Consider the following 27,257-nt stretch of genomic DNA (forward strand, 5'->3'; position numbering starts at 1 on the left):
AGAAGAGAAAGGGGACTGACTATTGCATGTTTTACATTCACTTGTATATGGTTTAAAAAACAAAAAAGTGGACTATTGTGTGGGTATGCTTTTTTCTATTTCTCTTTCAAAAGCATTGTGATGAATTACTGGATAGGTATTTGTTAGGGGGAAAGGATGGGATGTTTTATCGGGCCACCCAAGAATATAGACTATTTATTGACTTATTTTTTCCCTTATTTATTTGGTTGGCTCCTTTGGAAATGTGCCTAAAGATTTAAAATAACTGTGCTCAGCATGGATGTCCATCCTTTGCATTTATTTCTTTTCAATAGAAAGCTAAAAAAGAGAAAAAAAAGTAGGATATAAAATATGTACATGTCCCAATATGGCTAGTTACATATACACACGGGTGAACAGGTTTGATATAGCATATATTTCGGAATTAAAACTTACAATATCATTGAGACGATAATAAGCATAAATGGTTCCAGGTTTTAAAAATAATTCATAAGTACAATATGTGGCTTCTACTCCCATAAAAAAAAGGAGAGCCCTTCGAATAACTGGCATGCAAACAGTCCCACACCCATATGACATTTTGAAATATGATGTGTTTTTAAAAAAATGACTATAATAATTATATATATAGATAGATAGAGAGAGAGAAATTTAGGTATTATTTAAAATATATAATAAAGGAATATATATATTTTATTACATTAAACGGGAAATATTTATTAAATGTATATACTGCAAAATAAAAAAATAGCCTTTATCGAGAAAAAAAAATAATATATGATTATTACAGTGAAAAAAATGCCATTTAATTTAAACCAAATTATACTAATTAAATAATTTGAAAATATTAATTTTTCGAAGCATTTTCGTTTCTGATATTTTGTAATTTTACATAATTATTTTGTATTTATTTAATTATGTATGTTTATGCTAAATGAGATATGATGTGTTATTTTTTTTTTTCAGGAAAATTCATCAATACTACATGCACATGTACATACTTTTTATTTCCCCTTAACTTTTTTTACTTTTTTTTTTTAACTTATAATAAAGATATAAGAAATGTAAAGTCTTAACAATAGGGAAATAATAATATCACATAATTAGTATTTCTAATTACAAGGTAGTAATAATTAAAAATCTCATTAAAATTGTGAATTCCTTTGAAATAGCCAACAATTATTTTTTTTTTTTTTTTTTTTTTTTTTTGTAAATGCTGGTAAAATTGGCTAGCAGAGGACATAATAGGTTAATAGTCATTAAAAAGGGAAGATTTAAATTTAGAATATGGTTTTAATAAAAATAGTTGTTGACATATTTTTGGGTAGACATATATAACTAATACATTAGGAAAAATAACTGTATAGTTTTTTTTATATTCGTATATATATATAAAATATAATTAACTTTGAAAATGTGTTGTATAATTTGTTTGTAAATTTTATAGTTGTCAAATTATGTGTATGAAATTTAAAAAAAATAAAAAGTGAAAGAATTATAATTTCTGCCTAAAAGTGCATATATAACTATTGTGTATGTTCTATTTAAAAAAAAATAAATAATAAACAAAAAAAATGAAAAAAAATACCATAACAATATTTACATTATTTAATGTTACACATTTTTATAATTGGGTTAGTAAAATAAAACACTATTATTTGGTATGCAGAAAGTTATATGTGCATACAATATTTTTCCTTTTTTTTTTTAGTCAAACTAAATTAACATTTATTTATTTTTTTACAACATTATATGCATATATTCCTAAAGGTTTTATATATATATTTGGTCTGTCAATAATTTGAAAGAAAAATTAACATAAATTATTAATATAGTAGTAAATACATAGAACAGGAAATATTTATTTTATAAAATTATGTAATTAAAAAAAAAAGTGACAACCATTTTTAGCCTTCATAAAATGGTGATATACCAAAAATAATTTATTATTACTAAAAATAAAAAAGTTGTCTTTTTTTTTTTTAGACGATTTATAGAAAGGCATTATCATTTATTTATGTGTGTATTTTTGTTTTTTATTTTGTTTTTTATTTTTGTTTTTATTTTTTAATATTTATGATTTAACAATATTTTAGATTTATACGATTTTATTTGATGTTTTAGCTTGACTTTATTTTTTTAATATATTTTTTTGTATTCCAAAATGATAAAGTTAAGCACACTATTTTTACTGGTGGTATCGTGTTATGTCTCGGGAATAGATGGTAAACAAAATGAATAAAATAAAAAGAGGAGAAAAAAGTACAAACTAATGCATACCCAAAGTGCACCCCCCTTCAATGATGCTTTGTGTGCCCCTATAAAAATTTTGACGATACTATTTTTATGTGATTGGTTATTTGATAAAGTGTGGGGATTCGTAGAATTATATTAATGGGGGGTGGATAAAATGGGAATAAAAGTGAAAAACAAAATAAATAGATATAAGTTTTGTGATATAGAACAAACATATTTAGACTCTCCTCTTGAAATTTTTCCCTTACAAAATCGGCAGACATGAGCATAATCATTTCATTTTACTTTGTTTTATTTTAGGAAAATTGCACGATCTTTTGATTTCAAAAACCCTTCCATTCATTAAGAATTTTCGCAAAAATAATGGCAAATTGAAGAATAATAATAAAAACAGTAATAAAAATATGGACATTATTTTATCGTACACTTTTACCATTTCAGAGTGTTTGATTTATTTATTTATTTTTTTTGGGTAGGCTTTGATAATTATGAAAAAAAAATGCTTAGTGACTCAAGTTCTATTAATGTAATGTTTGACCCAAGGATGAAAAAGGTTGTGCCTTCAAGGATGCGCAAACAACATATTGTAGGTTAGTTTAAAGAGGCAAGATAAAGCATGTCAATAAAGTTGTTATAGTATAGATGCAACTGAATTATTGTTATTTTTTTCTTTTATTTACAGGAGGGTTTGCTCAAAATACTGTCGATCAATCAGGTATAATCTAAGTCCAATTTAAATAGGAAAAAAAAGACTTAAAAAATATGCTCATAAAATGTTTTAAAAATAGTATTATGTGTGTATTTTACTAATTTACTATTATTTTTTTATTTATTTTTTTTGTGCAACTATCCAAAATTTGTATTTATCACTATGAGCAGATGTTGAAATGGGAAAATATGAGACAGGTAAAAAAAGGCGAAGGGGTCATTACTATTATTAATCTTACTATCATTATTGTTTTATACAATTTTTGCTATTTTCGAATGCCTCAATTTTTTTCTTTTTTATTTATTTATAGCACTAAGATTTGTTGAAAATATGAATAATCAAATGTTAGTATTGGCAAAGGAAATGAATTCTGCATTACAAAATGAAAAATATACTGCATTGGAAGGACATAACAGATTGACCTCTATAATGAAAGAGTCTCTTGCAACTATGTATTCTCTTGATTCTCTAAAAAATGCTAATATTATAAACTTTTCAAGTAATTATAAAATGTGCATACACAATGTTTTCATATTGCTTCATCCTTTTGGAATGTACACGTCGTAACATGCCATAGTATATATTACAACCATAATGATATGTTCTTCCTTTACAATTATTACAGAATATAACTCTGACTGGTATGCTACTGCCACGATGAAAGAAAAATATGAAGCTGCCAAACGTGAGAGAAATACAAAAAAAATATAACATAATTATATATACTCGAAATAGGATGGATTATATATCCAATTTAATAATTATTTTTTTCTACCTTAGATTTACAAAGTGTCATTGATAGATTGTTTAAAACTTCAGATAAAAAAAAAAACGTTAATGAAAAAAAAATAAGTAAGTTGAAAATTTTTTACCGTGCTTGTTCAGATAATTTTAAAAATATATTGTCTTTTACATTTATACATATTATTTTTATATTTTTTTTTTTGAATAGATGAAAATATTAAACAGCTTGAAACCGATTTATTACTCCAACGTTTTATTATGGACAATGCCAATGGTATTATTAGATTAATTTTTCAAAAAACAAGTCAAAATAAATTACATATATTTTGATGATATTTATTAATATGGCTAATAATTTTTTTTTTAGCATCAATGTTGTTAAAAAAATATGAAGATAATAGCAATAAATATATGGCACCTTGGTATACTGATGTGTGTGGTCAATTAGGTTAGTAAATATGCAAACAATTTACTGTTTAATAATTAATTTTTATTTATATATAAAAGTAAACTTATATATCAATTTGTTTTAAAACCTTTTTAGGTCACCCACTTTTAAGTTACGTATTTGAAGGCACCTATAAACATACTGTAAACAACAGTTTAGAGTTTTTCAAAAAATATGTTCCAAAATTAACAACAAAAATAACTAAGATGGTTGAAGATGGTACTTATTTATTTTTTTTTATTTTTTCAAACTCATTTATACTTACATTATCATTCATGCAATTGGTTATATTTTTATTTTTGTTACTTTTTTAGGGGATATAATATTACTAGACCGAATGTTTGAACATTCTTTGGATAAATTTAAAAATAAAGTTTCAAATCTTATGAATAAAAGTAAAAAAACATAAAATATTTAGTTTATATTAACAAATAAACAAGGATTATAAAAAATTTCAATTCCTTTTCAACCATAATTAAATATATAGCATTAAAACATTATATGCATGCTTAATATTTGCTTTTTATTTTTTCAGAAGTTGGATTTACAGACATGTGTTCGAAAAAATGTTTTGATGAAACCATAGAAGAAAAATACAAAATAAATAATTATGACCTTGTACTTAATCCTCAAAATACTAAACAAAGAAGAGGAGATTGTAATATATAAACATGTTTATACTTTAATTTTTATCTACTTATTTTAGATCAACTAATTTATAATTTAATTTTCTTTCCTTCTTTTTTAGTAACAAGAATGATACTTTACTATTACAAAGACACAATAAACAATATCGAAGCCACTGCGGATATTACTTTAATTATGCTTCTCCATTTAAGTTCCTCTGCAAAAACAATTGAGGCTGGACATATAGATTTAGATATAGCTCAAACAACAAATAAAAAAAATCTGATGATTTTAGCTGGTGAAGACGATAAGGTAATTAGTACTTATAGGATAATGTAATTTGTATTTCCCTTTTATTCATTCATTTTTGACATTTTTTTACTTTCTCTTTTTTTTTATATTTAGAAATCTAAACATGATTTATTTAAAATTGCACCTTACAAATTTTTCCGAGATCCACAAGACAAATCATATACAGCACCAATATTTGCAATTGGTGATGTTATGAAAATATGTTCTTTATCTAAAAAGTTTAAAAATTATAATTCTTTATATGAAAAAACAAAAGGATTATGGGATGAAATTCAAAGTCTTTATTCTGCATCTTATGGATTTGTTCCTTCTAAAAAGATTAAAGCACAAACTTTTATTTCATCAAAAATTAGAAATGTCGGATTTCTTTTTAAATGGCTTAACAGTAATGACGTATCATCGACTAATTCAAACTTTTTAGTTAAAAACTACTCTCCCTTAGTATCCCTCAGTTTGCAATTAAGTGAGTCACGAAAAAGGGCATATAAATTATGCATAAGCAATGTGAAAATTTGTGGATATGCAATTATGTATTTTGATCATTTTTTTCCATTTTTTTTTCACTTTTTTTTTTCACCCTTTTTAGCATTTTTTATAAATACAATGATAGAGCAATATGAGTCCAGCTTTTTAGGAAATTTTTCGTCTGCTCTAAGAAAAATATTTACATTGGGTAAAAGTGGATCTAATCCTAAAAATTATAGTGATTTAATTAATTTTTCAGAGACAGATTATTTATTACGAACCCAAAAATTTGATGGTGTTCAAAGAATAATAAATCAGACAGTTAAAGTTTTAAAGAAAAAGTTTTATTCTGCTGAATTTACTCCTAAATTATTTGCCCAATATGTTTCACTATTTTTATCTTTATGGGTATTTGAAGGAGAAAAAGATATTTCAATGAGCAATCCAAATATTTCGAGATTTAAAAAATTATTTTTCCTATCATTTTTAGTTCACAGTAAGTTTTTTTATCAATCCGTACATGTTTGACTATTACTTTGCTTGGCGATATGGCATTATTCTTTCCAATTTATTATACAATTTTATTTTTAATTTGTTTTAATTCTTATTAGAATCTGGAATTGTTGAAAAGGCAACTGAAATAATATGTGAAAATTGTCAGAAAAAAACAAAAAAAATAGTTTTAGGATGTATACATGATTATGGAGGAAAGGAGAAAACAAAAATATTAGGACTTTTTACCAGAAAATGTAAACCAACTGTTGTACCTATTAATAAAAGAAGTATACGTAAAACTTTGAAGGTTCTTATGACTACATTATCTGATCCACTTGATATTTTAAAGATAGCTGTTGATTTAGCTACAAGATGTAAATATTATAATGCTGCTTCTCCAAATTCGAAAAAGAAACATAAAGAAAATTATGATCTATTTGTAAAATCAGAATTATCTCTTCGACACACATGTGCTGTTGTTACAAGTATGTTTTTTTTTATAAAACTTTTTTACGTATTTTTAGGAAATATTTATCATTGTATTAAATAATGTATATCTATTTTTATTGTAATAAATATGTTTTTTATTTTATTTTTTTCGCAGAAAAATTAGTACAAAAATCAATAAGACGAGTATCCAGACTTAAAGACTTTAGTGAAGCTCCACATATTATAGAACAAACATTAGACAGTGTGCAATATTTAAAAATGAGAAATCATAGAGACCCAGATAGCACTTTTACTGTCCTTTGTCCTTTTATGCAAGGAACTGACAAGAATATCAGAGATTTAGAACGCACACAAATTATTTCCTTTGTTTTGAGTAATAAAAAAATATATTTCTTAACGTTCATAAAAAAAAATATACAAAAACAAATTCATTAATATTGCAATATTTTTTTTAACAGAAAATGTGGGAATTTCCAATATAATTAAGGGAAAAATACATAACGTATTCAGCAAAAATATTAACATTAAAGAAGGTAATTTTAATATTCTTATACAATAAGAAAACATATTAGTTAAATAATTTTACAACTTTTTTTATTTACATTTTTTTTTATATACAGGATTGAAATCAGACAGTGTTGTTACTGTAAAAGTTGGAGGTAATAATAGAACAAAATTGAATTATATAAATTATTATAAATTAAAAGAATAACAACATATATATATTTTTAAATTATTCTTTCACACATTTTCACACATTATTTATTGTTTTTTTTCTTTTTGTTTAGGCCGTAAATTTAATGGAAGTCTATTTGTTGGAGGTAAATATATTCACATTTGTTTGTTGATATTGTAACATTATTTTTTTGCTTATACCACCTTTTCATTTATTTCTCCAATTTATTTCTCCAATTTATTTTTTCCATTTATAGGATATCACTTGAACGTTAATGATATTGAACGTATGGACAACATAAAATATTTTTTCGTCTTTTAAAAAGAGAAAAGGAAACACACCATTTTGCATATATATGAAAAAAAATTAATATATTTATAAATGGACATTTCTTATATATCTATTTATCTTTATTTTATTTTTTTGCAGAAAATGCCTTACATATTGGATTATCCAAATCAAGTAATTTTTTTTTCACAACCTGCTTAGCTAGCTATTTTACATTTTTTTTTTTCATATGGCTAGTTTTTTTTTTTTATTAACAAAATGTGTATGTCATTTTTTTACCTATAGGAAAAGTATATAATGGATCTCAGTTTATGGATGAATTAGAATTATTAAAAGAAGATGGTAATAAAAATGTATATGCTTAAAAACCATTTATTTAAAAAATTAGCATTTGGAGAGTTATTACTTATTTGCTGTTATTACTAATTCTCTTTTTTAGGAATCAAAGATATTATAATGAAGGGACTAGACGAGGATAACGAAAGTAATAGCAATTATATGTTTGAATATAATTCATAAGGAAAATTATTTTTAAGTCTATTTTATTAATATTGGTATTTTATTTATTTTTTTCGATAATTTTTTCAAATAATTTATATTGTTTCATTATTATAGGATTATATGTTCTTGCAAACGGAGAAAAAATATCTGAATTTGAATATGCCAAAGAAAATCCAAATGGTAAATTTATATGTCAATTATATAAATATGTAGATTTTTATGTCTACGGTTTTGGGTGGATATAAAGTTATATATCTTTGTATATGCTACGCACATATGGATATTGGGAATATAATTTGATATATATATTTTATTCTTTTATTTATCAGCTAATATCATAATTTTCGACGGAAATAACTATATTTCTTCTTATGCTCTTCGTGAAATTGGACTTGAAGCCGAAAGTATGTTACTAAATCAGTCACAGCCTTTAACTATGCTATATATTGATTATAATATATAATTCAATACTATTTATTTGTTTGTTTTTAGGAATTGTATGGGCCGGAAATAATGTAGGTTGGACTGCAGAATTCGCTCTAGGAAATATTTCTGATCGTCCAAGTAAATATACATTTATGAAAGATTAAGCAGACATATTCAAATTAAAGAAATTTCAATTTTAATTTAAAAAAATATAAAGAAATCATAAAATAATATAATATCATATTAGTAATATAACTATTAAAAAAGTAAACATAATGGAAAACAAATATTATTTTGTTTCTTCTTTTTTACAGTTCCAATATTTGATGGATCAGCATGGATACTTCTTGATAAGTTGTCTATCAAAAATATATTAGGTTATAAATTAAAACAATAAGAATATTCATGGATAAATAATATAAATAATGTATATATATTGTCCGTATTTACTAATATTTTTTATTTATAGGGGACTTCTTGCCAAAAAATGTAAACGGAAATTTATTAGCAAAGGATATCAGCTTTACTATATTGAATAAAGATGGAAGAGCAATATTAAAGAATACAATGCGTAAGAATAAATAAATGATTATGTTTATTCATGAAGTGTTATTTTTATTTATTTGGTTGATACAATACATTGTCGGCATTTCATCAACCCGTGGGTTGGCATAAAAGTTGTTAATATTTCTATGTATATCATTAATTTTATTTTTATTTTTTTGCAGCCATTGTAAATTTGAAAAACGCAACCTTTACACTTGGTGGAATATTAAATTTTGTTATAAAGGCTGAAAAGGGAAATGGCAACGAAATTATTGTTCATACAAGAATACCATAAAATTGAAAGAGATTTACTTTTTTAATTGATAAAATTTTATTTGACATTAAAAGACAAATACGATAATTAATTTTTATGGTTATCCTTACGTTTCCCAAAATAATAACAAATATAATTGAAAACAAAAAAATAACTTTTATACAAATGTATTATATGTATAGAAGATCTTGTATATATATAGAATGAATGAACTAGTATTTATATTAAAATGATATTCGTTATATTTTGATCATTTTTTTTAATAATTAATTTATCTCAAGATATAAAAATAAGCAAACATATGCGTATGTGGTTGTGTGTGTATAACAGTTGTATTATTTTTTTTCTTTTTTTAATTTTCTTTGCACACTCATATCGATATATACTTATTTATATTTATTTTCTTTTTGTGATTTTTAATTTTTAGTTTTTAAAATTTAAGGGAATATTTCCCCCTTTAGCATTTTAAAATAGTTTTTTTTTTTATCATATGTGCTACCCTAAGTTTTACAATATATATTATGTATATAAATTTTATTCTTTTTTTTTTTTTTAATCTTTTTAAGTATTTTTCATTATTATTTTCTTTTCGTGTTTTTATTTCAATGTTTTTAAGTATTTTTTTACTGACCAAAAATTATAAAAATGGAAGTTTCATAGTCTGTTTTTTTTTTGTATATATTTGTTTGAACAAATAAAAAAACATATATATGTATGTATATAGAATAAGACAACATTATCTCATTTGACTATAAAAAGAGAAATATATACAATATATGTATATGTTGAAATATGTCTAATTTCTTATTTAAATTTAACTTACAAATTTGAAAATGTAGAACTATATGGATGGAGAAAAATTTACACAAATTATTATGAAGGGGAAAAAAAAAAAATAGTTAGCTAAAACAACTTTTTCCTATATTAAATTTATATAAAAAATAAAATGCGAATAATTTTTTCGCATACAGCTATTTTTTTTTACTTTTTATATGAACAATTCAGAATTTTATGTACATAATATTACATATGTACATACAATATTATATAATATTTATTATTATTATTTATTTTTATTTTTTTTTTAAGTGCACATAAAAGCATGAAGAATATTTAAAGGGGAAAACGCAAAAGAGAGGTTAATAAATTTTTTATACACATAAAAAAACGTCTAGGTGTAAAAAAGGTTGCAATTTATTTGTGTTATCCAAATATACAATATTATATATATATCATGTTTTATTAATTATATAGATTAACGTTAATTTTTGGCAATATATAGAAATAGAATTAATTTTTTGTTTTTTTTAAATGTTTTAAAAATAACTTTTATAGACACAACTAACGCTTTTAAATTATTTCATTTAGTTGTGGTTTTACTTATTTTTTTTGTCTTTTTTTTTTATTTTATTTTGAAATGTTTATGACGGAAAAAAAATGAGTTCAAAACCGCCTGTACCATTGGGAAAAAAAAATGGTGGATTCCCAAAGCTAGTGAAGCCTTTTAAAAAATCTATGTTATTTAAAATTAAAGGAAAATTTTCAGGTAATGTATCGCAAAAAATATGTACATTTTTTAGTTTCACCAATTTGATGTATATATATGTCTATTGCACTTATTTTTTTGGATTTATATTTTTGTGTGTAAAGTGATAGGTAAAATAGCTATCAAATTTGCTAATCATATCACCCTAATTGTATATATATATAGCGAATAAATTCATCTATACATTATTCATTTTTTTTTCTACCTTTGCTTAGATGATGCACGAAAAAGTAAAACTATGGAAAATGTTAATAGTAAAAACAGTAATGACAACATTGAAGAGTCCCTAAAAACAGATTCAGATGAATTGAAGTCTAAAGCCATGAAACCAAAGTTAAAGATTCCCGATTTAAAATTTAAACCAATAAATTCTAAATCTAAAAATCTGTCCCCTATGATAAAAAGATTGAAAACAAAACCTAAATTAATGGACCCAAAAGAAACAGAAACTAAATTAAAAAAATCTGTACCATTAATTAAATCTATTGAAATGAAAGAAAATGATGATGATACACCAAAGGAAGCAGAAGAACCCAAATCCTCAAATTTTGTGAAAGTTACTAAATTCCCTAAATTTGAAAAATCTTTAAAACCAATGTTAAAAGGTTTAATCAAAAAAAATGTGGGGCAAAGTCATCCACCAAGGGAAGAAGAAAATAAAACTCTGAATGATAGAGAAAATTTTAGACAAAATAAATATTACAATAATGTGAATTTATTAAATTCAATAAAAAATAAAAATTTGGGTTTATCAAAAACGAAAAGCATTGAAAGTAATAAGCAATTAGTAACTGATGAAAATAATGAAGAAACAAATAATTCAGTTTTAAAAAAATATTCACGTTCCTTTTCAAAGGATAAAACAGAAAATCCTATTGAAGATAGTAAGAAAAGTTATGCTACAGAAAAAGTAGGAAAAAATTTTATATTAAAAAAGGGAATTAAAATGATGTTTAAAGGAAAGAAGGCTAGTTTTAATAATAATTTGAGTAAAGAAATGGATGATCAAAAAAAAAATGAATCTATTGGCACAGATCACGCTGAATCTGGCAAAGTACATATTAACAACAATGGTAGTAATAGTAATAATAATAATGCATTGGGTAGTGTAAAAAATAAATCAAAACAAGTTGGGCCTTTAACAACATACACAGAAAGTGAATTACTTAAAAATAATAATTATATGAATGCATTTTCTAGAATTGATGGAAATTATGTTGGTAAGGTCACTGGTCCACCTGTTACCCCTTTGTCTATGTCTGATAAAATTCCACAAAATGAAAATGATTTAAAATGTGAATATAATCAAGCAAATAATATTTATGAAGCTTCTAACAATAATAATCGTTTTATAAACAACCAATTATATGCCTCAAACTTTCCCATTTTTCTCGATCCAAATAACATAAATTGGAATAATACAAATCCGATGAATGTTCCATTTATTTTTTATCCAGGACTTGGTTGTTATTCACCTGTATTTGGTGATGGCATTTGTTCATACATTCCTATGACGGATGAGGGGCATAACAATTTAAGTAATAATAAAAAGGAAGATATATTAGATCATCAAAATGAAGATAAAGAAAGAAAAAATAATTCTAATAAAAATAAAGATAAAGCAATGATAGCAGGGGGACATTTAAAACCTTTGCAATTTCGAAATGGAGCGGAATGGAGTAGTGAAGATGAGAAATTGTTAAATAGTGATATAGCTATTTATGAAGGAATAGAAAGAAAAAGTAAAAAAAAAGAAAAAGAAAAAACAAAAGAACGATATATTGGTGATTCCAAATGGTATGATATAGAACATAAATTAAATAATTGTAGAGGTGTAATAGAAAATGATAATAATAAAAGTTCCAAAAAAAAAAAAAAAAAAAAAAATAGTGATACAACTGTAAATATAAGTAGTGAAAGTGATACGAAATATAGTAATGGTGAAGATGGATTTTCATCAAGTTATGAAAAAACATATTTAGAAGGTGAGACAAAAAATGATACATGTACCAAATCAAGTAGTGATGAAGATAAAAAATGTTATAAACGTTCAAAAAGGAGAAGTAGTAGTAAAAAAAAAAGTTCGAATAAGTTTTTAGAAGATGAATATGATTTTAATTTTGATGATTTATATAAAAATTATAAAATCGAATATTTAAATGATAAATTAAAATGGGCAAATGAGTATCTTAAAAAAAAAAAGGAATGTGAAAAAAGTGATAGTGATAATGATGTGGTTGTAAAAGATGGTAAACATTCAAATATAGGAAATAGAAGTTTAAAAAAATCGAATTTGAAAAATATTGTAAAGGGTAAGAAAGAGAATGAGAAACGGCTAGATGATATAACTCATTTATTTTTACCTCCTCCAAAAAAACATGAAAATTTATTTGATTTATCTTTAAATTTTTCTAAAGTTGATGATAGTGATAAGGATGATATAATTAATATGCTTTTTTTATGTCGAGATTTAGAAAAAGTAATTGAAGAACAACATTGTATTCTTGATATGTTAGACAACGATTTAGCTGAAGTAAATAATTCATTAAGGTTACCACCAAATTGGGATAATATACATAATTTTGAAATATTGCAAGAGCATATACTAAATGAAAATGATGAAAATCGTAATTACAATTCTTTGAATGATTATGATGGAAAAAAAAATAATGGTTTGGTTTTAAATAATGTTCCTTTATTTATAAAGGGTCAAGTTTCTTTGGTTCCAAAAAATTTAAGTCATTTTTTTGATAATACCGAGAAAGTACCTCAAACGGGGAAAACATTTCAAAAGAGTCCTGACATTATGAATAAGAAAGGAGAAACTACAAATTCTACGCCTACAGAAACATATAACTCGACAAATAAGTATGTGCCAAAATATGTAAAGGCTCGAGTAAAGGCGAAGGTCCCATTATTATTAAAGGGGGGTTAAACCCCATATAAATACGGAATCGTAAACACACAAAGTTTTTTATGCACTTTATTTTTTTCTTTTTAATAGTTACATAATTGTTAATTTGTATTTTATTAGTTCACTTTTTTAATTTTAACTATCATAAATCAATTGGCATGAGCATTAACTATTTTACTTTGTAAATAAATAAAAAATAAAAAAGTAATAAAAATGAAAAAATAAGATTAATAAAATAGATAAAACTATATATCTTGTGGGTCTACATTTTTGGTCTAGATTTTTAGTCCCCATTTAATATTGGTAAAATGATTTCATAATTTCAATGGCATTTTATTGCATTTTTTTTTTTATATTTTATCCAGGAGGCCATTTCATTTGTCGTTTTGCTAAAATATGTAAATGGAGATAATAAACAGATTGGCAAGCTTCAGGTCCATTGTTTACAACCAGACGGAAATCTCCTAAATTATTTCTTCTTACTATTTCTGAAACCTTTGAAAAATAATATAAAAAAAGGAATGAATATATTTTTTTTATTGAAAAAATTGTGTGCACATTTGTATATCGGGAAAATAATATGAACTGTTCATAATATGTAAACAAAACTAGCCAAATAAATGGGGTTAAAAAAAAAAAAAAAAACATACTGCCCACATTAGGTGACCAAGTATTTCTTTGTGTTTTTCTTCGGCTTTACTAAGTCTTGTTAACCCGTCTCTCACTTTTGGAATGACTAATATGTGTACAGGTGCTTGAGGGTTGATATCGTTAAAAGCGAGAACCTATAAAAATGAATGTACACCAATGTTTTAATTGTGAAATAAATATTTTCATTTTTTGTATAATATATATATGAAGTTTGTTGACTTACCTTATCATCTTCGTATACGATATCTGCTTTTATCTCCTTTCTTACAATTTTTCCTGAAAAGAAAGAAATGGAGGATATATGTATAATAAAGACCCTGTAAAGACATATATATATATATTGTGTATATATTATGTGTAATGTAAACCGTACCAAAAATTGAGTCTCCATTTTCATCTTTCCCTGCAGCTTCAATTGCTCTTTCTTCTTCATCAGCCATTCTCATAAGCCTTTTGTTAGCCACGCTTCTATAAATCCAAAAAAATAATTTTTACATTAAGTGTATATATGCACAGTATAAATATGAATTTCCTAAATAGTATAGACTCATTTTTTTTTATAACTTAAAATGTGTGTAAAAGAAATTGTGTTGATTTTTCGAAAAAAGTTGTATTTAAAATGGATAGAAATAAACCAAAAATATATGCAAACAAATCATGATATTCTGAAAGTATAACACTATAAGTATTTTTTTATTTTAAGTATTACGTAAGAAATTTGTTTTTATAAACAATCTTAGTTGCACAATTAAATACAGCGTTTTTTATATTATCCCCAATGAATCCAAAACCAGGTTTCATTAAATTCAGGTATACTGTAAAAAAATATAAAACAATCAAGTGTGATGCTGTATATTAAAAGGTTAAAGGGAACAGCCACTGCTCAGGATGCATATCATAGTGAATAAAATTTTATGCTTTCTATAGGGTATTTATACTATTTTACATTTTTGTATTTTACTACCTCAGTTACTTACTTAGATAGGCTAAAATGAGTTTAAGTCCCATATAAAATATATATTATATATGTTAATAAAAATGTGAATATATTTTTATATATTCTTATAATTTTTTTTTATAAAACTTTTGGTTTTTTCTCTTCATTTTATTTTTTTCCTAAAATTTTAAATTAAAAATATGGTTATTTTTATGTGTATTATTCTACATTTTTATCAATGCACCCAAGTAATAAATAAAAGTTAGTATATCAATTTATTTCTCTTTTTCCTTATAATTAAAAAAAATAATAAACATAAAAAAAAAGTATGTATAGCATGTTAAATACGATATTGCTATTTTTCACCTTCCAGTGTTACTCATAGAAAAGAGTATTTTATGTTTACTGGTGTTTGAATTAAAAGGGATAAATGTCATTTGTTTTTTATATTCTCCTTGTTTGTTCAGTTTTTTAATGCGTTTTATTTTTTTTTTCAATTATTTTGTTACTTTATTTTCCTATTTTGGCTGTAAAATGTCCACTTTTTAACCTGACCTGTTCATATTTTTTTTAGTTCTATTACACAAAATTTAGCTAATTTGTTTCAAATTTTTTATGAAAATTTTGCCGAGAATTCAAAGTCAATAGACAAGTAGGAAAATTAAAAAAAAAACGGGAACATCGGGGTAAAATAATAACTACATAAGTATTAGCTATATGTCGAATTGGTTCCATATAGTGGAATAAAAATGTCCGTTGTGACAAACTCAAGCAGTCCTATTAAAATAAAAAGATCAGTATGCGTAAAATATTTAAAATTTTTATATTATTTAAAAAATTGTAATTTAGAAAAACGATGGAATAGATATTATTGCTGTGTTTTTAAAACAGCTTTGGATGAGAATATTACAATAAAACGGCTAGCTGAAAGAAAATATTTAAATAAAATAAAGTTAATACAAAATAAAGAAATACGATATAATAAATTATTGTCTTATTTAGTATCAAAACCAGTAAAGATATCATCATTTGATTTTAATGATACATTAGTTAACACCAAACATGGAAAACATAGTAATAATATATTATTCGATAAAAATATTTTTAAAGCACTTTTTAATCTATTAAATACCCGAAATTATCAAATTATTATTTTTTCAAACCAAACAAATGTATCATCCTGTGTTCATGATTACGACAATCTAAAGTTTAATAAGTTACCAAATTTTTTTTCAAAAATACGTGATTTTAAAAAATCTCTAACTTATTTTAATTCTTTGTTCATTTCAGAAAACCAAAAAAAATGTAAACAAATTAAAAACCCCGATATTATGCAAACTAGCCTCTTCCCTTTTTCATCAGCATCGCCATTACTATGGAATAATAATACGAGCCAGGAAAATGATCGAAAATTTTATCCTCCCAATGAAGCAAGCATATTTATGCACATATTGAAAGCGCAGTCAAAAGATAGTGATTGTTACACTTATTTGGTAAGAAAATATTTTGATCGTTTTTTCAGCTCATCCCATGTACATAATTACAAAGAGAAGAACAAAAAAATATATACATTCCCAAAGAATAATAGACATGTATTAACAGAAACATGTATTAAGAACTCAAATTTAAGAAGACAAAAAAAAAATAGAATGAGGAAGTATAAAAGTTGCAATCGGTCTAGAATAGTGTTAAACTGTAACAGTTTGAATTATTTTTTTTCGTTAGGGAAATGTGAAATCAATGAAATAGACATATACTGTAAGCCAGAAATAGGGCAATACTGTTTATATATGTGCATAGAAGGAATAAAATATTTAATTATTTTAAAATATTATTTTAACGATTTTTATAAATTTATTGAAAATAATATGAATATGATAACAAATGAAGATTTAAAAGATTTTATAAAACTAAGTATCGATATATTTAATTCAGAAGAAATTTGTATATTAACAAAAAATATAAAAAAACGTAACTATTTAAATATTAATAAATTAGCATTAAAAATATTAGATACATATATAAATACAATTATACATAAAAATGAAAAATATATTTTATTAAAAGAAAAATATAAAGATGATATTCAATTTATAGAATTTTTTTTGTGTGATCAAATTTATAATCCTTCAACCAATTTGAATGAAAAAAAAATATTTAATAAATTAAATAATGACGATTTTTTAAAACATTTACTTTTTTGGTTAGTATATAAAAATAAAATAATCAAAAAATTAACTAATCACTTTTCCAGTTTGCTACTCAATTTTAGACATAGCTTTTATGTGGGAAACAACGTAGGTCGAAGTTTCGATGTGTCCGATGTAGACTTAAAGGTATGCACGTACATGTACATATATTATATTTTTTTATTATTTAATACACACCATATATAAACATATTCTACTATTGAAATTATGGCTAGTTGAAATATGTAGAATGAGAAAAAAAAAAAAATCATATTATACCTTGCATGTGCAGGAAAAAAAACAGAAATAGCTAGTGTAATTAACATAAAATTATTGTCTATTCATATATTTTATGTTATAATAAAAAAAAATATTTTACACACATATATGGATTTATTTTTTATTTCTCTATTGCTTGTGATATATTGAAAGGATTGGAGCAATATTGAATTAAGTTAGTATTGTTACAATTGTGTATGCATTAATATGTGTATAAATTGTTATATTTTTTTTTAGTTTTCACAAAATATTGGAATTAAGTGCTACGCGGATACATGGTTTCAAAAATTCAATGAGTGAAAGAGAAATAAACAAACCGATATAAGAAGGAGGAGAAAACCTTTTTGAATATGCTCAATTTTTCAACATATTTCTTTTTTTTTTGTTTTTATTATGCATAATATATGTACATATAACAGTTTCTTTTTACATTATTCCATTTTGATTGGGATATCTCCCTTTCTTAATATGTACACGATTTCTTTTTCTTTTTCTTTAATTCATATAAACTTCATAAATATTTAAACATTTTTAAAACCATTAACTGGAAATAATGTAAATGATGAGTATAAATAAGGATACATAAGTATTTCTCTTTTGAGAGTTGTGTACGTAAAATGAACATATAGAAAAATATCAAATGAAATATATTACATATAAACCGTATATATCCTTACTTAATAAGGCAAAAATAAAGTATATCGACAGCATATTTATGCTGTCCTTAAAATGTAAAATGGTAAGTATAATTATTATTCTATATGGAGTTGTACTTTTTTAATACAAAAGTACAGGAATATAATTATGGTAAAATATTATAATTTTCTTATATTTATTTTTATGGATATTATTCTTTTAATGTTTCAACTAATCTCTTTTGAAACAATTTTTAATTATTATATTTTAATGTAGAATGTATTTGACCCCGCGTGATAAATTCTATGTATTATAATTGGAAGGTAAAAAATAATTTTCCATTAAGTATACATAAAAATATAGGGTAAAATATGGGGAATACTTTTGTGTGGGTAGTACTTATTTTATACTACTTTTGGGTATTTTTTTAATATTTTATTTTATTATTTTGTAAATTGTTTGAAATATTTTCTAGATTTTATATTTTTTATATATTTTTAAATGATTTATATATATATTTTTCTCTTTTGTTTAATTTTTTTCCTATCATTTTATATATTTTCCTATCGTTTTCTTATATTTTTTTATTGTTTCATACTATTTTTTCATTTTTATATACAATTTTTTCGCTTTTTTGATTTTTGTTGATAATAATTACGTAGGAAATGAAATATATAGAATAAGTTTTCATATTTTATATAATTGATTTACAAATTTATAAATGTATTTTTCATGTTTATATATATATTCATGTTATGTTTTCTCTTTAGGGTATAGTATTTCCAAAGAAAAAAAAAAGGAATATAAATGCTTTGTGTTTTGAGGTGATTGTTATTCATTACTTGTTTGTTAGCCAACTTATTTAATTTATATAAATGTAATTACATATTAATATATTTATGAGTTCATATATTGTATATCTGTGGGTATATCTATATTTATATGTATATATAATATATATATCTTCGTTGTCATATTCAAACATATAGATACATATACATATATTTATATATGTCATAATAAGTAGTATATACAAGGGTGTGTAATGTTTGTTATGAGAAGTTAGAAAAATAAGAAAACTTATATAAGTGTAAATACTAAGAAATAGGGATGGTTAATATATTTGACTCCTTTAATTTTTCATATTTTAAATTATGTCAATAAGTATATTATTAATATGATCCATTTCCATGCTTATAAGTTGTATTATTATAATAACTTTACATTTGCATAGTAAAATATTTTGATACCTATTTATTTTATATAGTTATAGTAGTAGTTTTTTTATATGTTTATTTTTTCTTTTATTTATGTATTATATATATACACATGTAGTTAGTAATAATATGATCACACACATCTATACGAATGTTTTATATTTATAGAGTAATTATTTTCCCGAGTTTTACCCATAACCACCAAACATAAAGTAGTTTATATATTTTTATGTAGTATGTATAGGCATATGGTTGTACAACCTATGTATTGTTTTTATATGCTAAGGTGAATTATTTTTTGTAATGTATGTTTTTTTATATTTTTTTTGTATAATTAATTAAAATTATTAAAAAAAAGGGAGTATTATAGTTTTTTTATTTTGGTAGTTTCCTATATATGTATATATATGTACATACGTGTGTGTATTATATTATGTACTTATACATCTTATATATATAAGGTCTATCAAGTTGTAGTAATATATATATCTTTTAATTAATGCATGTAGCACTTGTTATAGTTTTCATTATTTTTTATAAAAAAAATAAATTCGTAATTAAGTATTCCTTTTCAGTAGTATAATAATATTAACTTATATTTTGTATGTTGTCTCTTTTTGCTTATTAAGATATATATATATGTACATATTTATTAAATATATAATTCATATTGTAGTATGTTATGTTCTTAAAATATTTGAAAAAATTTGATGGTTGTATAAATAGTTTATTAAATTTTGTAATGTCAAGTTATGTGTTAATAATAATTCCTATATATGCATATGTGTATGTAGAGAAAGTAGTCTGAATAATAGTTATATATATGTATGTTGTATCGTAAAAAAACAAAAAAACAATACACATACATAGTTATATGTATTAATAATTAAAGTTTGTTGGATATAATCTATAAAAACAAATTTATAATTTTTTATATTGTAGTGTTTTGATTAAATATAATAATTTATGTTATATACTTTTTAAAGTATTTTTTTATTCTAAGTTTTTTTTGCGCATGATTTGTGTGTATGGACTTTTGTTATATTTATAAAGTTTACTCATTTTATTATCTTTTATATTATGAAGTTTTTTTTTTTTTTATAATTCAAAAATTATATTATAAAGTAGTCTTAATATATATATATGCATATTTATAGATTTCATTATTTTTTTTTTTTTTCAACTTTGTATATATCTTAATGTACCAAACTTGGTTGCATTTGATATAAGTATATTAGTTTTTTTTTCTCTTTTTTTTTTTAAATATTTATATAATTAAATAATTGTAATTAATATCCTTCTTTGGTTTTTCTTTACATGTACGTAGTTGTATAATTATTTTGTGTTTTTTTCAACTTTTTTCAATTCTCTTACAAAGTGTTCCGTATCTTTTACGTTCTTCATAACAATTATTACGATTATTTTTTTTTTTTTTTTTTTAGTTTTTAAGCATTTGTTTTTTTTCACATGCATATTCATATCGTTGATTTATCACTTGTAGTATAGATAGACTTGTTTCACTAACAAAATTAACAACTTTCAATTTTGCATATTTCATACGTTTACACTTGTTTGGGCTTTTATTTTTCACTTTATACTTTGAACTTTTTTTTATTAATATTTCCTTTTTTACGTGCACCTCCCTTGCTTTGCTCGAATACGAAGTAGACAGCCAGACAAGACAGCCAAAGAAGACAACCAAATAAGACAGTCAGACAAGACAGCCATGACAGGAAGTAGAGGGATCATGAGCATGCTTGGGTATAGTGGGTATGAGCAATGTGAAGGATATTCGAATGAAAAGAATGAATACTCGATTGAGAAGCAAGAAACTAATGAAGGTAGTAGTATTTTAAGTGGATTGTCAAATAAAGAGGTTTGTGGAAAGTTGAGTGATGATGAATCTGGTAAATCAATAAATGATATGGTATCAGAAAATAAAGAAGGAGATAACTATTTAGAAAATTCTTATCCTGGTCATATAAATATGTCTCCGAAACAAAAAGATGAATATGGTAGTTCTAAATCTAGTGAAATTTTTAATACATATATAAACAATGGAGGTCTTGACAATAAATGTTATAGTCAATGTGAAACAAATAATTATGAAGAAAATAATTTTTATAATTATGAAAATAATAATATATATGATGGTATATATAATACTACAATTCCTGATAATGATGCAGGAAAAAGTATATATGATATAGATAAGTACATACTTTTAAATATAAGTGCTAACTTAGGAAATAGAGAAAAAATATCTGAACTGAATGGAACGAAATTATATACACAAGAAAGTATTACATCTATGGATAGAAAAAATAGTGACATTGCAAATGAAGCAACTGCCAAAATTCATGAAGAAAACTTATCAACTAACAAGAGTATCAATTATGAGGTTAAAAAGGAAGGAGACAATAAAGATGGTGAAAAAGAAGTAGAAGAAGACGTAGAAAAGGATTTAGAAGAAGACGTAGAAAAGGATTTAGAAGAAGACGTAGAAAAGGATGTAGAAAAAGATATAGAAAAATCAAACAATACCGGTGATAATATAAACAATCCTGTAATTGAAATTGATGATTCTTTAGAGGAACCTAATGGAACTGACTGCTTATCTTATTACTCTAAAAATAGTGCACCCTTTGATGATACACATCATAGTATGGATGGAAATGAAAACAATCTTCCTAACAATAATAATGATTCAGGAAAGTGGAAGTCGGAAATAAAAAATGGTAAGAATTATGAAAGAACTGAAAAAGAGAAAAATGAAGAAGCAGGTGGAGTTGAAGAAATGCCAATTGAAGTGGAGGATGATGAGGGAGAAGTTGAAAAAGTTGAAATAAATGAAGCTGAGGATATGGATGTTGAAATAATCCCGATTGATATTATAGACGATGACGAAAATATTATAAAAAATGTAAAGAAAAAAAAATCAAGTAATAAGAATGGAAATAATGGTCGTGGTTCAGGATCAAATAAAGATAAACGTAATGATTTAGATTTAGAAGATGATATAACAAGTATTTTGTATGAGCACTTTAAAAGTATAAAAGCTAAAGTAGATGTATATAGGAAATCGAAAAAAGAAAAAATGGTTAGAATCGACAAAATTGATAGTTTAAGAAGAAAAAGAAAGAAAAGAAGATTATTAAGATATAGATTTGAAAGAAATAAAAATGGAATATTTGATTTTTTAGTACCATGTTCATCAGAATATTCAGCATTTAAAAGATGTGAAGATATTGGATTAGTATATCAGCATATAGTTGCTACTGAAAGAACGATAGAGTATATATACATTTGCTCACAACATGATAATTGTACAGGTCAAATTATTATCATTGCAAATTTAAAAAATCATAGAGTTGAAATAAAAGCAACAGGATCTACTTGTATAAGTTTTAATGATTTATATGAAGATAAAAAGAATGTAAGTGGTAATAGATTTCGATGGATATATTTAGATACATGTTTTGGAATACAAGAAGGAAAAAGTAGAGCCACAAGTATGGGATATAAATATTTGAATAGTAGTGTAACAGGGAAACGATATGTTAGAAACTTTATATGTTTTTTAAATAATCAATGTAGTAGTAGATTACGTGTTGTTAAGGATAATGAAACAAATAAAGTTTGGCTTGAATTATCGGGATTGAATCATGAAAGACATTGTCCATTTTATCGTGGTATTACAAAAGAAGGAATACTTAATATTAATAGAAGTCTTCTTAATAATTCCATAGATGATGCTAAGTCTGCTATTACAACAATTATAGACAAATATAACAGTAGTAAAAAAAGTGCAAAAAATGGAAAAAGTAAAAAACAAAATAAAAAGTTAGAAAAAATAAAAAAAGAGGAATCAAATATGTTAGAAACGCAGCAAAATGAAATGAATAATCAATTTGGAAATAATGTTAATAATCATTTCCCAGGCAATGGTAATAATAATTTTCCAGGCAATGGTAATAATAATTTCCCGGGCAATGGTAATAATAATTTTCCAGGCAATGGTAATAATCATTTCCCAGGCAATGGTAATAATCATTTCCCAGGCAATGGTAATAATAATTTTCCAGGCAATGGTAATAATAATTTTCCAGGCAATGGTAATAATAATTTTCCAGGCAATGGTAATAATAATTTCCCAGGCAATGGTAATAATAATTTTCCAGGCAATGGTAATGACAACATGAGACATCCTACTTTACCTGTACAACGAAATAGTATCAACGGGCAAAACAATTTTATAGGAAATAATTCATATCCAAATTTTCAAAACATGCAAGGAAGACATAATATGATGGGTGGTATTCCAAATGGTCCTCCTTATAATAATGTATATTTTAGACAAGGTAGTATAAATCCTGAGTTTAATAAAAATTTATTTTTAATGCAAAATTGTAGGAATAGTTTTTCTGCAAATAACAATATTCCAAACATTTTAAATGATATGAATCGAATGCAACAACATGGAAATAACTTTTATATAAATGGGCACGGAATTAATAATATAAACAATCCCCAAGGACATAATTATATGGATGTAAATAATCCATATTTACAAAATTTACATAACAGAGTCGTTAAAATGGAACCACAAAATCAAGAATGGTTAGAAAATGGTAATGTTGGATTAGGTACTAGAAATTCGTCTGAAGGTGGAAGCATTAGAAACACATCAAATATAAATGGTGGAAGTTCTGAACAGTTTGAAACAGATAATAAACAAAATAATGGTATTCCAAATTTTCAACCTAATAATAGACAAAATATAGAAGAAGAAATGGGATGTAATAATAGAAATGGATTTCCTGAACAGAATAGAAATATTTCAGATTATTCTTTATCATTATCATGTGGGAATAATATGAATAGCATTGGGAATATGATAAACAAGACTGATGCGATTCGAAATTTTGTTTTAAACTCCCATGATCAACGTTTTATAGCTAATCACATATACAACAGTCCACATAAAAGTATGTACATCAATGGAAATAATCCTTGTGTAGTAGGAAGTAATGGATTTGTGAATCAACCAACTAACGAAGGTGAGTCTAGGAATATTTCTCCCGATATAGATAATAAAAATGAAAAAATTCAGGACATTAAAAATGGTAATGATTTAGAGCAAGTAAATAGAAATGGTGAAGATAGTAAGGAAGTAGAATCAACAAATAGAGAGATTCCCCAAATTGGGTATAACCATTACTATAATTATATGAACAGGCATAATATTGTACCTTATGAGGGACCAAATCCAAATGTACATCCATCGGATTTATTAAATTTAAATTTTTATAAACAAGAGAATTCCAACGTTTTAAATAGGAATACAGATCAAGGTTTATTTCGATGTTCTGAATTAGTTGAAAATTCTAAAGATGGAAATAAAAGTGTTGATAAACATGGGTTGAACTTACAAGGTGTATATGAAAATGGTAATACAGAGATGGGTTCAAATAATTTATCGATTCAGAATCAAGAAGGTGGATCTGATAATCATGGAGAAAATTCTATACAATTTTTTGGAGAAACTGATGGATCTAATGAGTTTAAAGAAAATGGACAAGTAGCTATTTGTAATGATCATGAAAATGATAAGACATGCCAAGATGATGATGAGCAAATGCATAGTGCTTGTAGTACTGTTAGTAGAAATGGTAGTAGTGTGCTTATACGAAAAATAAGTGAAGATAGTAATTGTTCATCAGTAATTAGTGTTATGGTTAGTAGTTCATCGATTAGTAATTATAGTCATAGTAGTAGTTCAAGTGAAATAAAATCAGAAGATCGAAATATATCTCAGCAAACAGAAACTGAAAATTATGAAGATGATACTAATGTGGAAAGTTGTAATAATTCTCGAAATGCATCAGCTGAAAATGAAGAAATAAATGAAGAAGGAGGTAGAGATAAAAAAAGGAAACATTCAAATGAAATGAATTATGGACAATTTGAAAATAGTTTCGATAATAATGTTTTAAAAAGGGCAAATAGTACTTATATGCAAGAAAATATGAATAATTATATGTTACAACAACCATATAATGTATATCCAAATAATAATAGCTTTTTTAATAATGGCGGATCTGATATAAGTGGTAGAAATAATAATGTAGGTATGGATGTAAACAATTTCAATGATGATGATCCAGGAAGCCGTTTTAGAGCAAATATAAACGGATATAATTATGCATGCAGGAGTAGTAGCAATATGAATATGTATGACATAAAAAATATGCACCCAAGTATGTATCAAAATATGGGGAATTCGAATTATGGATCGACTTTAAATGTTTCAAATGGCATCTATAATGAAGGATCAAATTTCAGAATGCTTAATTCGTATGATGTAGTAAATGGGAATGTCTATATGGGTCGTGGTGGTGGTAATTATTTTAGGGTAAACCCTTTCAATGGAAACCCTTCAAATATACATAACATAAATGAAGAAATGTATAATATAGGGTTGAGAAATATAGTTGGTGAAAATACCGTAGCAGTTCAAACTAATGGTTTACAAAACTATCAACCAAATAGTAATATTAGCAATATAAATAATTTACATAATGATCTATATATGCAAAACATAGATATGAGCAATGCTTACAATCCAGTATTTTCAAATATGTATAACCATGCTAGTGACAATACTAGATTTTCCATTAATGGAAATAATAATAATAATAATTATTATCAATATATGAATGAGCATATAAAAAACAACTATATGGCAGCATCATCTAACCAATCTACCCCACCTAGACAACCAACTTCTAGTTCATCTACCCAACCAAGGCAACCTACTTCAAGTTCATCAAATCCAAACTTGATCTATGATATGCCAAATAATAATAATAATAATACACAGAATAGATACTACAATTAAGTATATCAAACCTTTTATATGGAAAACATGTTATGCTTTAAAATATGGTGAAGCAAGCATGGGTCAGTCAACATATGCGTATATAATTGCGTAGGCAGTAAAACATTTATAGTCTCAACTCACTGAATTCAACTATTTTTTTCATAGACCTGCATATTATGCTAGATTATTGTCCGTATTTATTTTTATTGCAGGGTTATTAAATATTTTCGTAATTAATTGTTGCCTTAAAAAATGGTCACTATTATAGTTCTCCCTTTTTATTTTTTAATGCATGTAATTTTTTTTTTTTTTTTTTTCAAGATTGTTGATTTGTGGTTTTATCAAATGTAGTTATTTTCACCTTTTTAACATTCATCTTTATTTATGCTTATTTATGCTTATTTATTTTTTTTAAAAATAAGTAGTTATTATGTATATTTCTTTAAGTTGTATTAATGTTATTTTTTATATCTTAGTGATTTAGAGAAGAATATATTTATAAGGTTGCACACACATATGTTGTATATAATGAATATTGTCTATGTTTGTTTGCTCCCTCTTTAAATATTATAATTGGTACAATTTTAATATTTATTTAGGTTTGAGCTTGAGCAAGACATGAGTATATATATGACTACATTGTTGTGTTATTTTTAAAAAAAACTAACTAAAATTATAAATATTATGAAGTTTACAAAGGATTAGTTTTTATTGGTGTAGGCAAAAGGATTGCCCCACATTATATACCAATTTATTTTATGTAATTTTATAAAATGAAAAATGTACGA

At 24.2% G+C, this 27,257-nt stretch overlaps 6 protein-coding genes across 6 annotated transcripts; 4 read left to right on the forward strand and 2 right to left on the reverse strand.

The window, feature by feature from the left end:
* Positions 1-297: 297 nt before the first annotated feature.
* Positions 298-579, reverse strand: PVVCY_0701280 (conserved Plasmodium protein, unknown function; the record flags this gene model as incomplete). Its single annotated transcript, XM_037634175.1, has 2 exons — positions 298-318; positions 436-579. 2 exons carry the CDS (start codon positions 577-579, stop codon positions 298-300), a joined length of 165 nt encoding a protein of 54 aa, XP_037490317.1.
* Positions 580-2,164: 1,585 nt separating this feature from the next.
* PVVCY_0701290 (rhoptry neck protein 5, putative) lies at positions 2,165-9,238 on the forward strand (the record flags this gene model as incomplete). Its single annotated transcript, XM_037634176.1, has 31 exons — positions 2,165-2,225; positions 2,557-2,649; positions 2,733-2,846; positions 2,939-2,971; positions 3,136-3,162; positions 3,276-3,464; positions 3,591-3,650; positions 3,746-3,817; positions 3,918-3,983; positions 4,077-4,157; positions 4,254-4,376; positions 4,472-4,552; positions 4,693-4,815; positions 4,906-5,096; positions 5,190-5,559; positions 5,683-6,057; positions 6,173-6,541; positions 6,661-6,879; positions 6,965-7,039; positions 7,127-7,165; positions 7,295-7,327; positions 7,439-7,468; positions 7,612-7,644; positions 7,756-7,812; positions 7,910-7,954; positions 8,086-8,151; positions 8,301-8,375; positions 8,464-8,535; positions 8,712-8,774; positions 8,867-8,968; positions 9,126-9,238. The coding sequence occupies 31 exons, from the start codon at positions 2,165-2,167 to the stop codon at positions 9,236-9,238; spliced, it is 3,450 nt and encodes a 1,149-aa protein (XP_037490318.1).
* A 1,416-nt stretch (positions 9,239-10,654) lies between these two features.
* On the forward strand, positions 10,655-13,698 carry PVVCY_0701300 (conserved Plasmodium protein, unknown function; the record flags this gene model as incomplete). The annotated part of the gene is made up of 2 exons (XM_037634177.1): positions 10,655-10,763; positions 10,979-13,698. 2 exons carry the CDS (start codon positions 10,655-10,657, stop codon positions 13,696-13,698), a joined length of 2,829 nt encoding a protein of 942 aa, XP_037490319.1.
* A 336-nt stretch (positions 13,699-14,034) lies between these two features.
* Positions 14,035-15,336, reverse strand: PVVCY_0701310 (protein kinase c inhibitor-like protein, putative; the record flags this gene model as incomplete). Its single annotated transcript, XM_008627917.2, has 6 exons — positions 14,035-14,172; positions 14,328-14,462; positions 14,552-14,604; positions 14,702-14,796; positions 15,038-15,176; positions 15,306-15,336. 6 exons carry the CDS (start codon positions 15,334-15,336, stop codon positions 14,035-14,037), a joined length of 591 nt encoding a protein of 196 aa, XP_008626139.2.
* A 678-nt stretch (positions 15,337-16,014) lies between these two features.
* Positions 16,015-17,913, forward strand: PVVCY_0701320 (phosphatase, putative; the record flags this gene model as incomplete). The annotated part of the gene is made up of 2 exons (XM_008627916.2): positions 16,015-17,601; positions 17,887-17,913. The coding sequence occupies 2 exons, from the start codon at positions 16,015-16,017 to the stop codon at positions 17,911-17,913; spliced, it is 1,614 nt and encodes a 537-aa protein (XP_008626138.2).
* A 3,420-nt stretch (positions 17,914-21,333) lies between these two features.
* PVVCY_0701330 (asparagine-rich antigen, putative) lies at positions 21,334-26,487 on the forward strand (the record flags this gene model as incomplete). Its single annotated transcript, XM_008627915.2, has 1 exon — positions 21,334-26,487. One exon carries the CDS (start codon positions 21,334-21,336, stop codon positions 26,485-26,487), a length of 5,154 nt encoding a protein of 1,717 aa, XP_008626137.2.
* Between the last annotated feature and the right edge of the window lie 770 nt (positions 26,488-27,257).

This window comes from Plasmodium vinckei, assembly GCF_900681995.1.
Source record: "Plasmodium vinckei vinckei genome assembly, chromosome: PVVCY_07".
Classification (NCBI taxonomy): Eukaryota; Apicomplexa; class Aconoidasida; order Haemosporida; family Plasmodiidae; genus Plasmodium; species Plasmodium vinckei.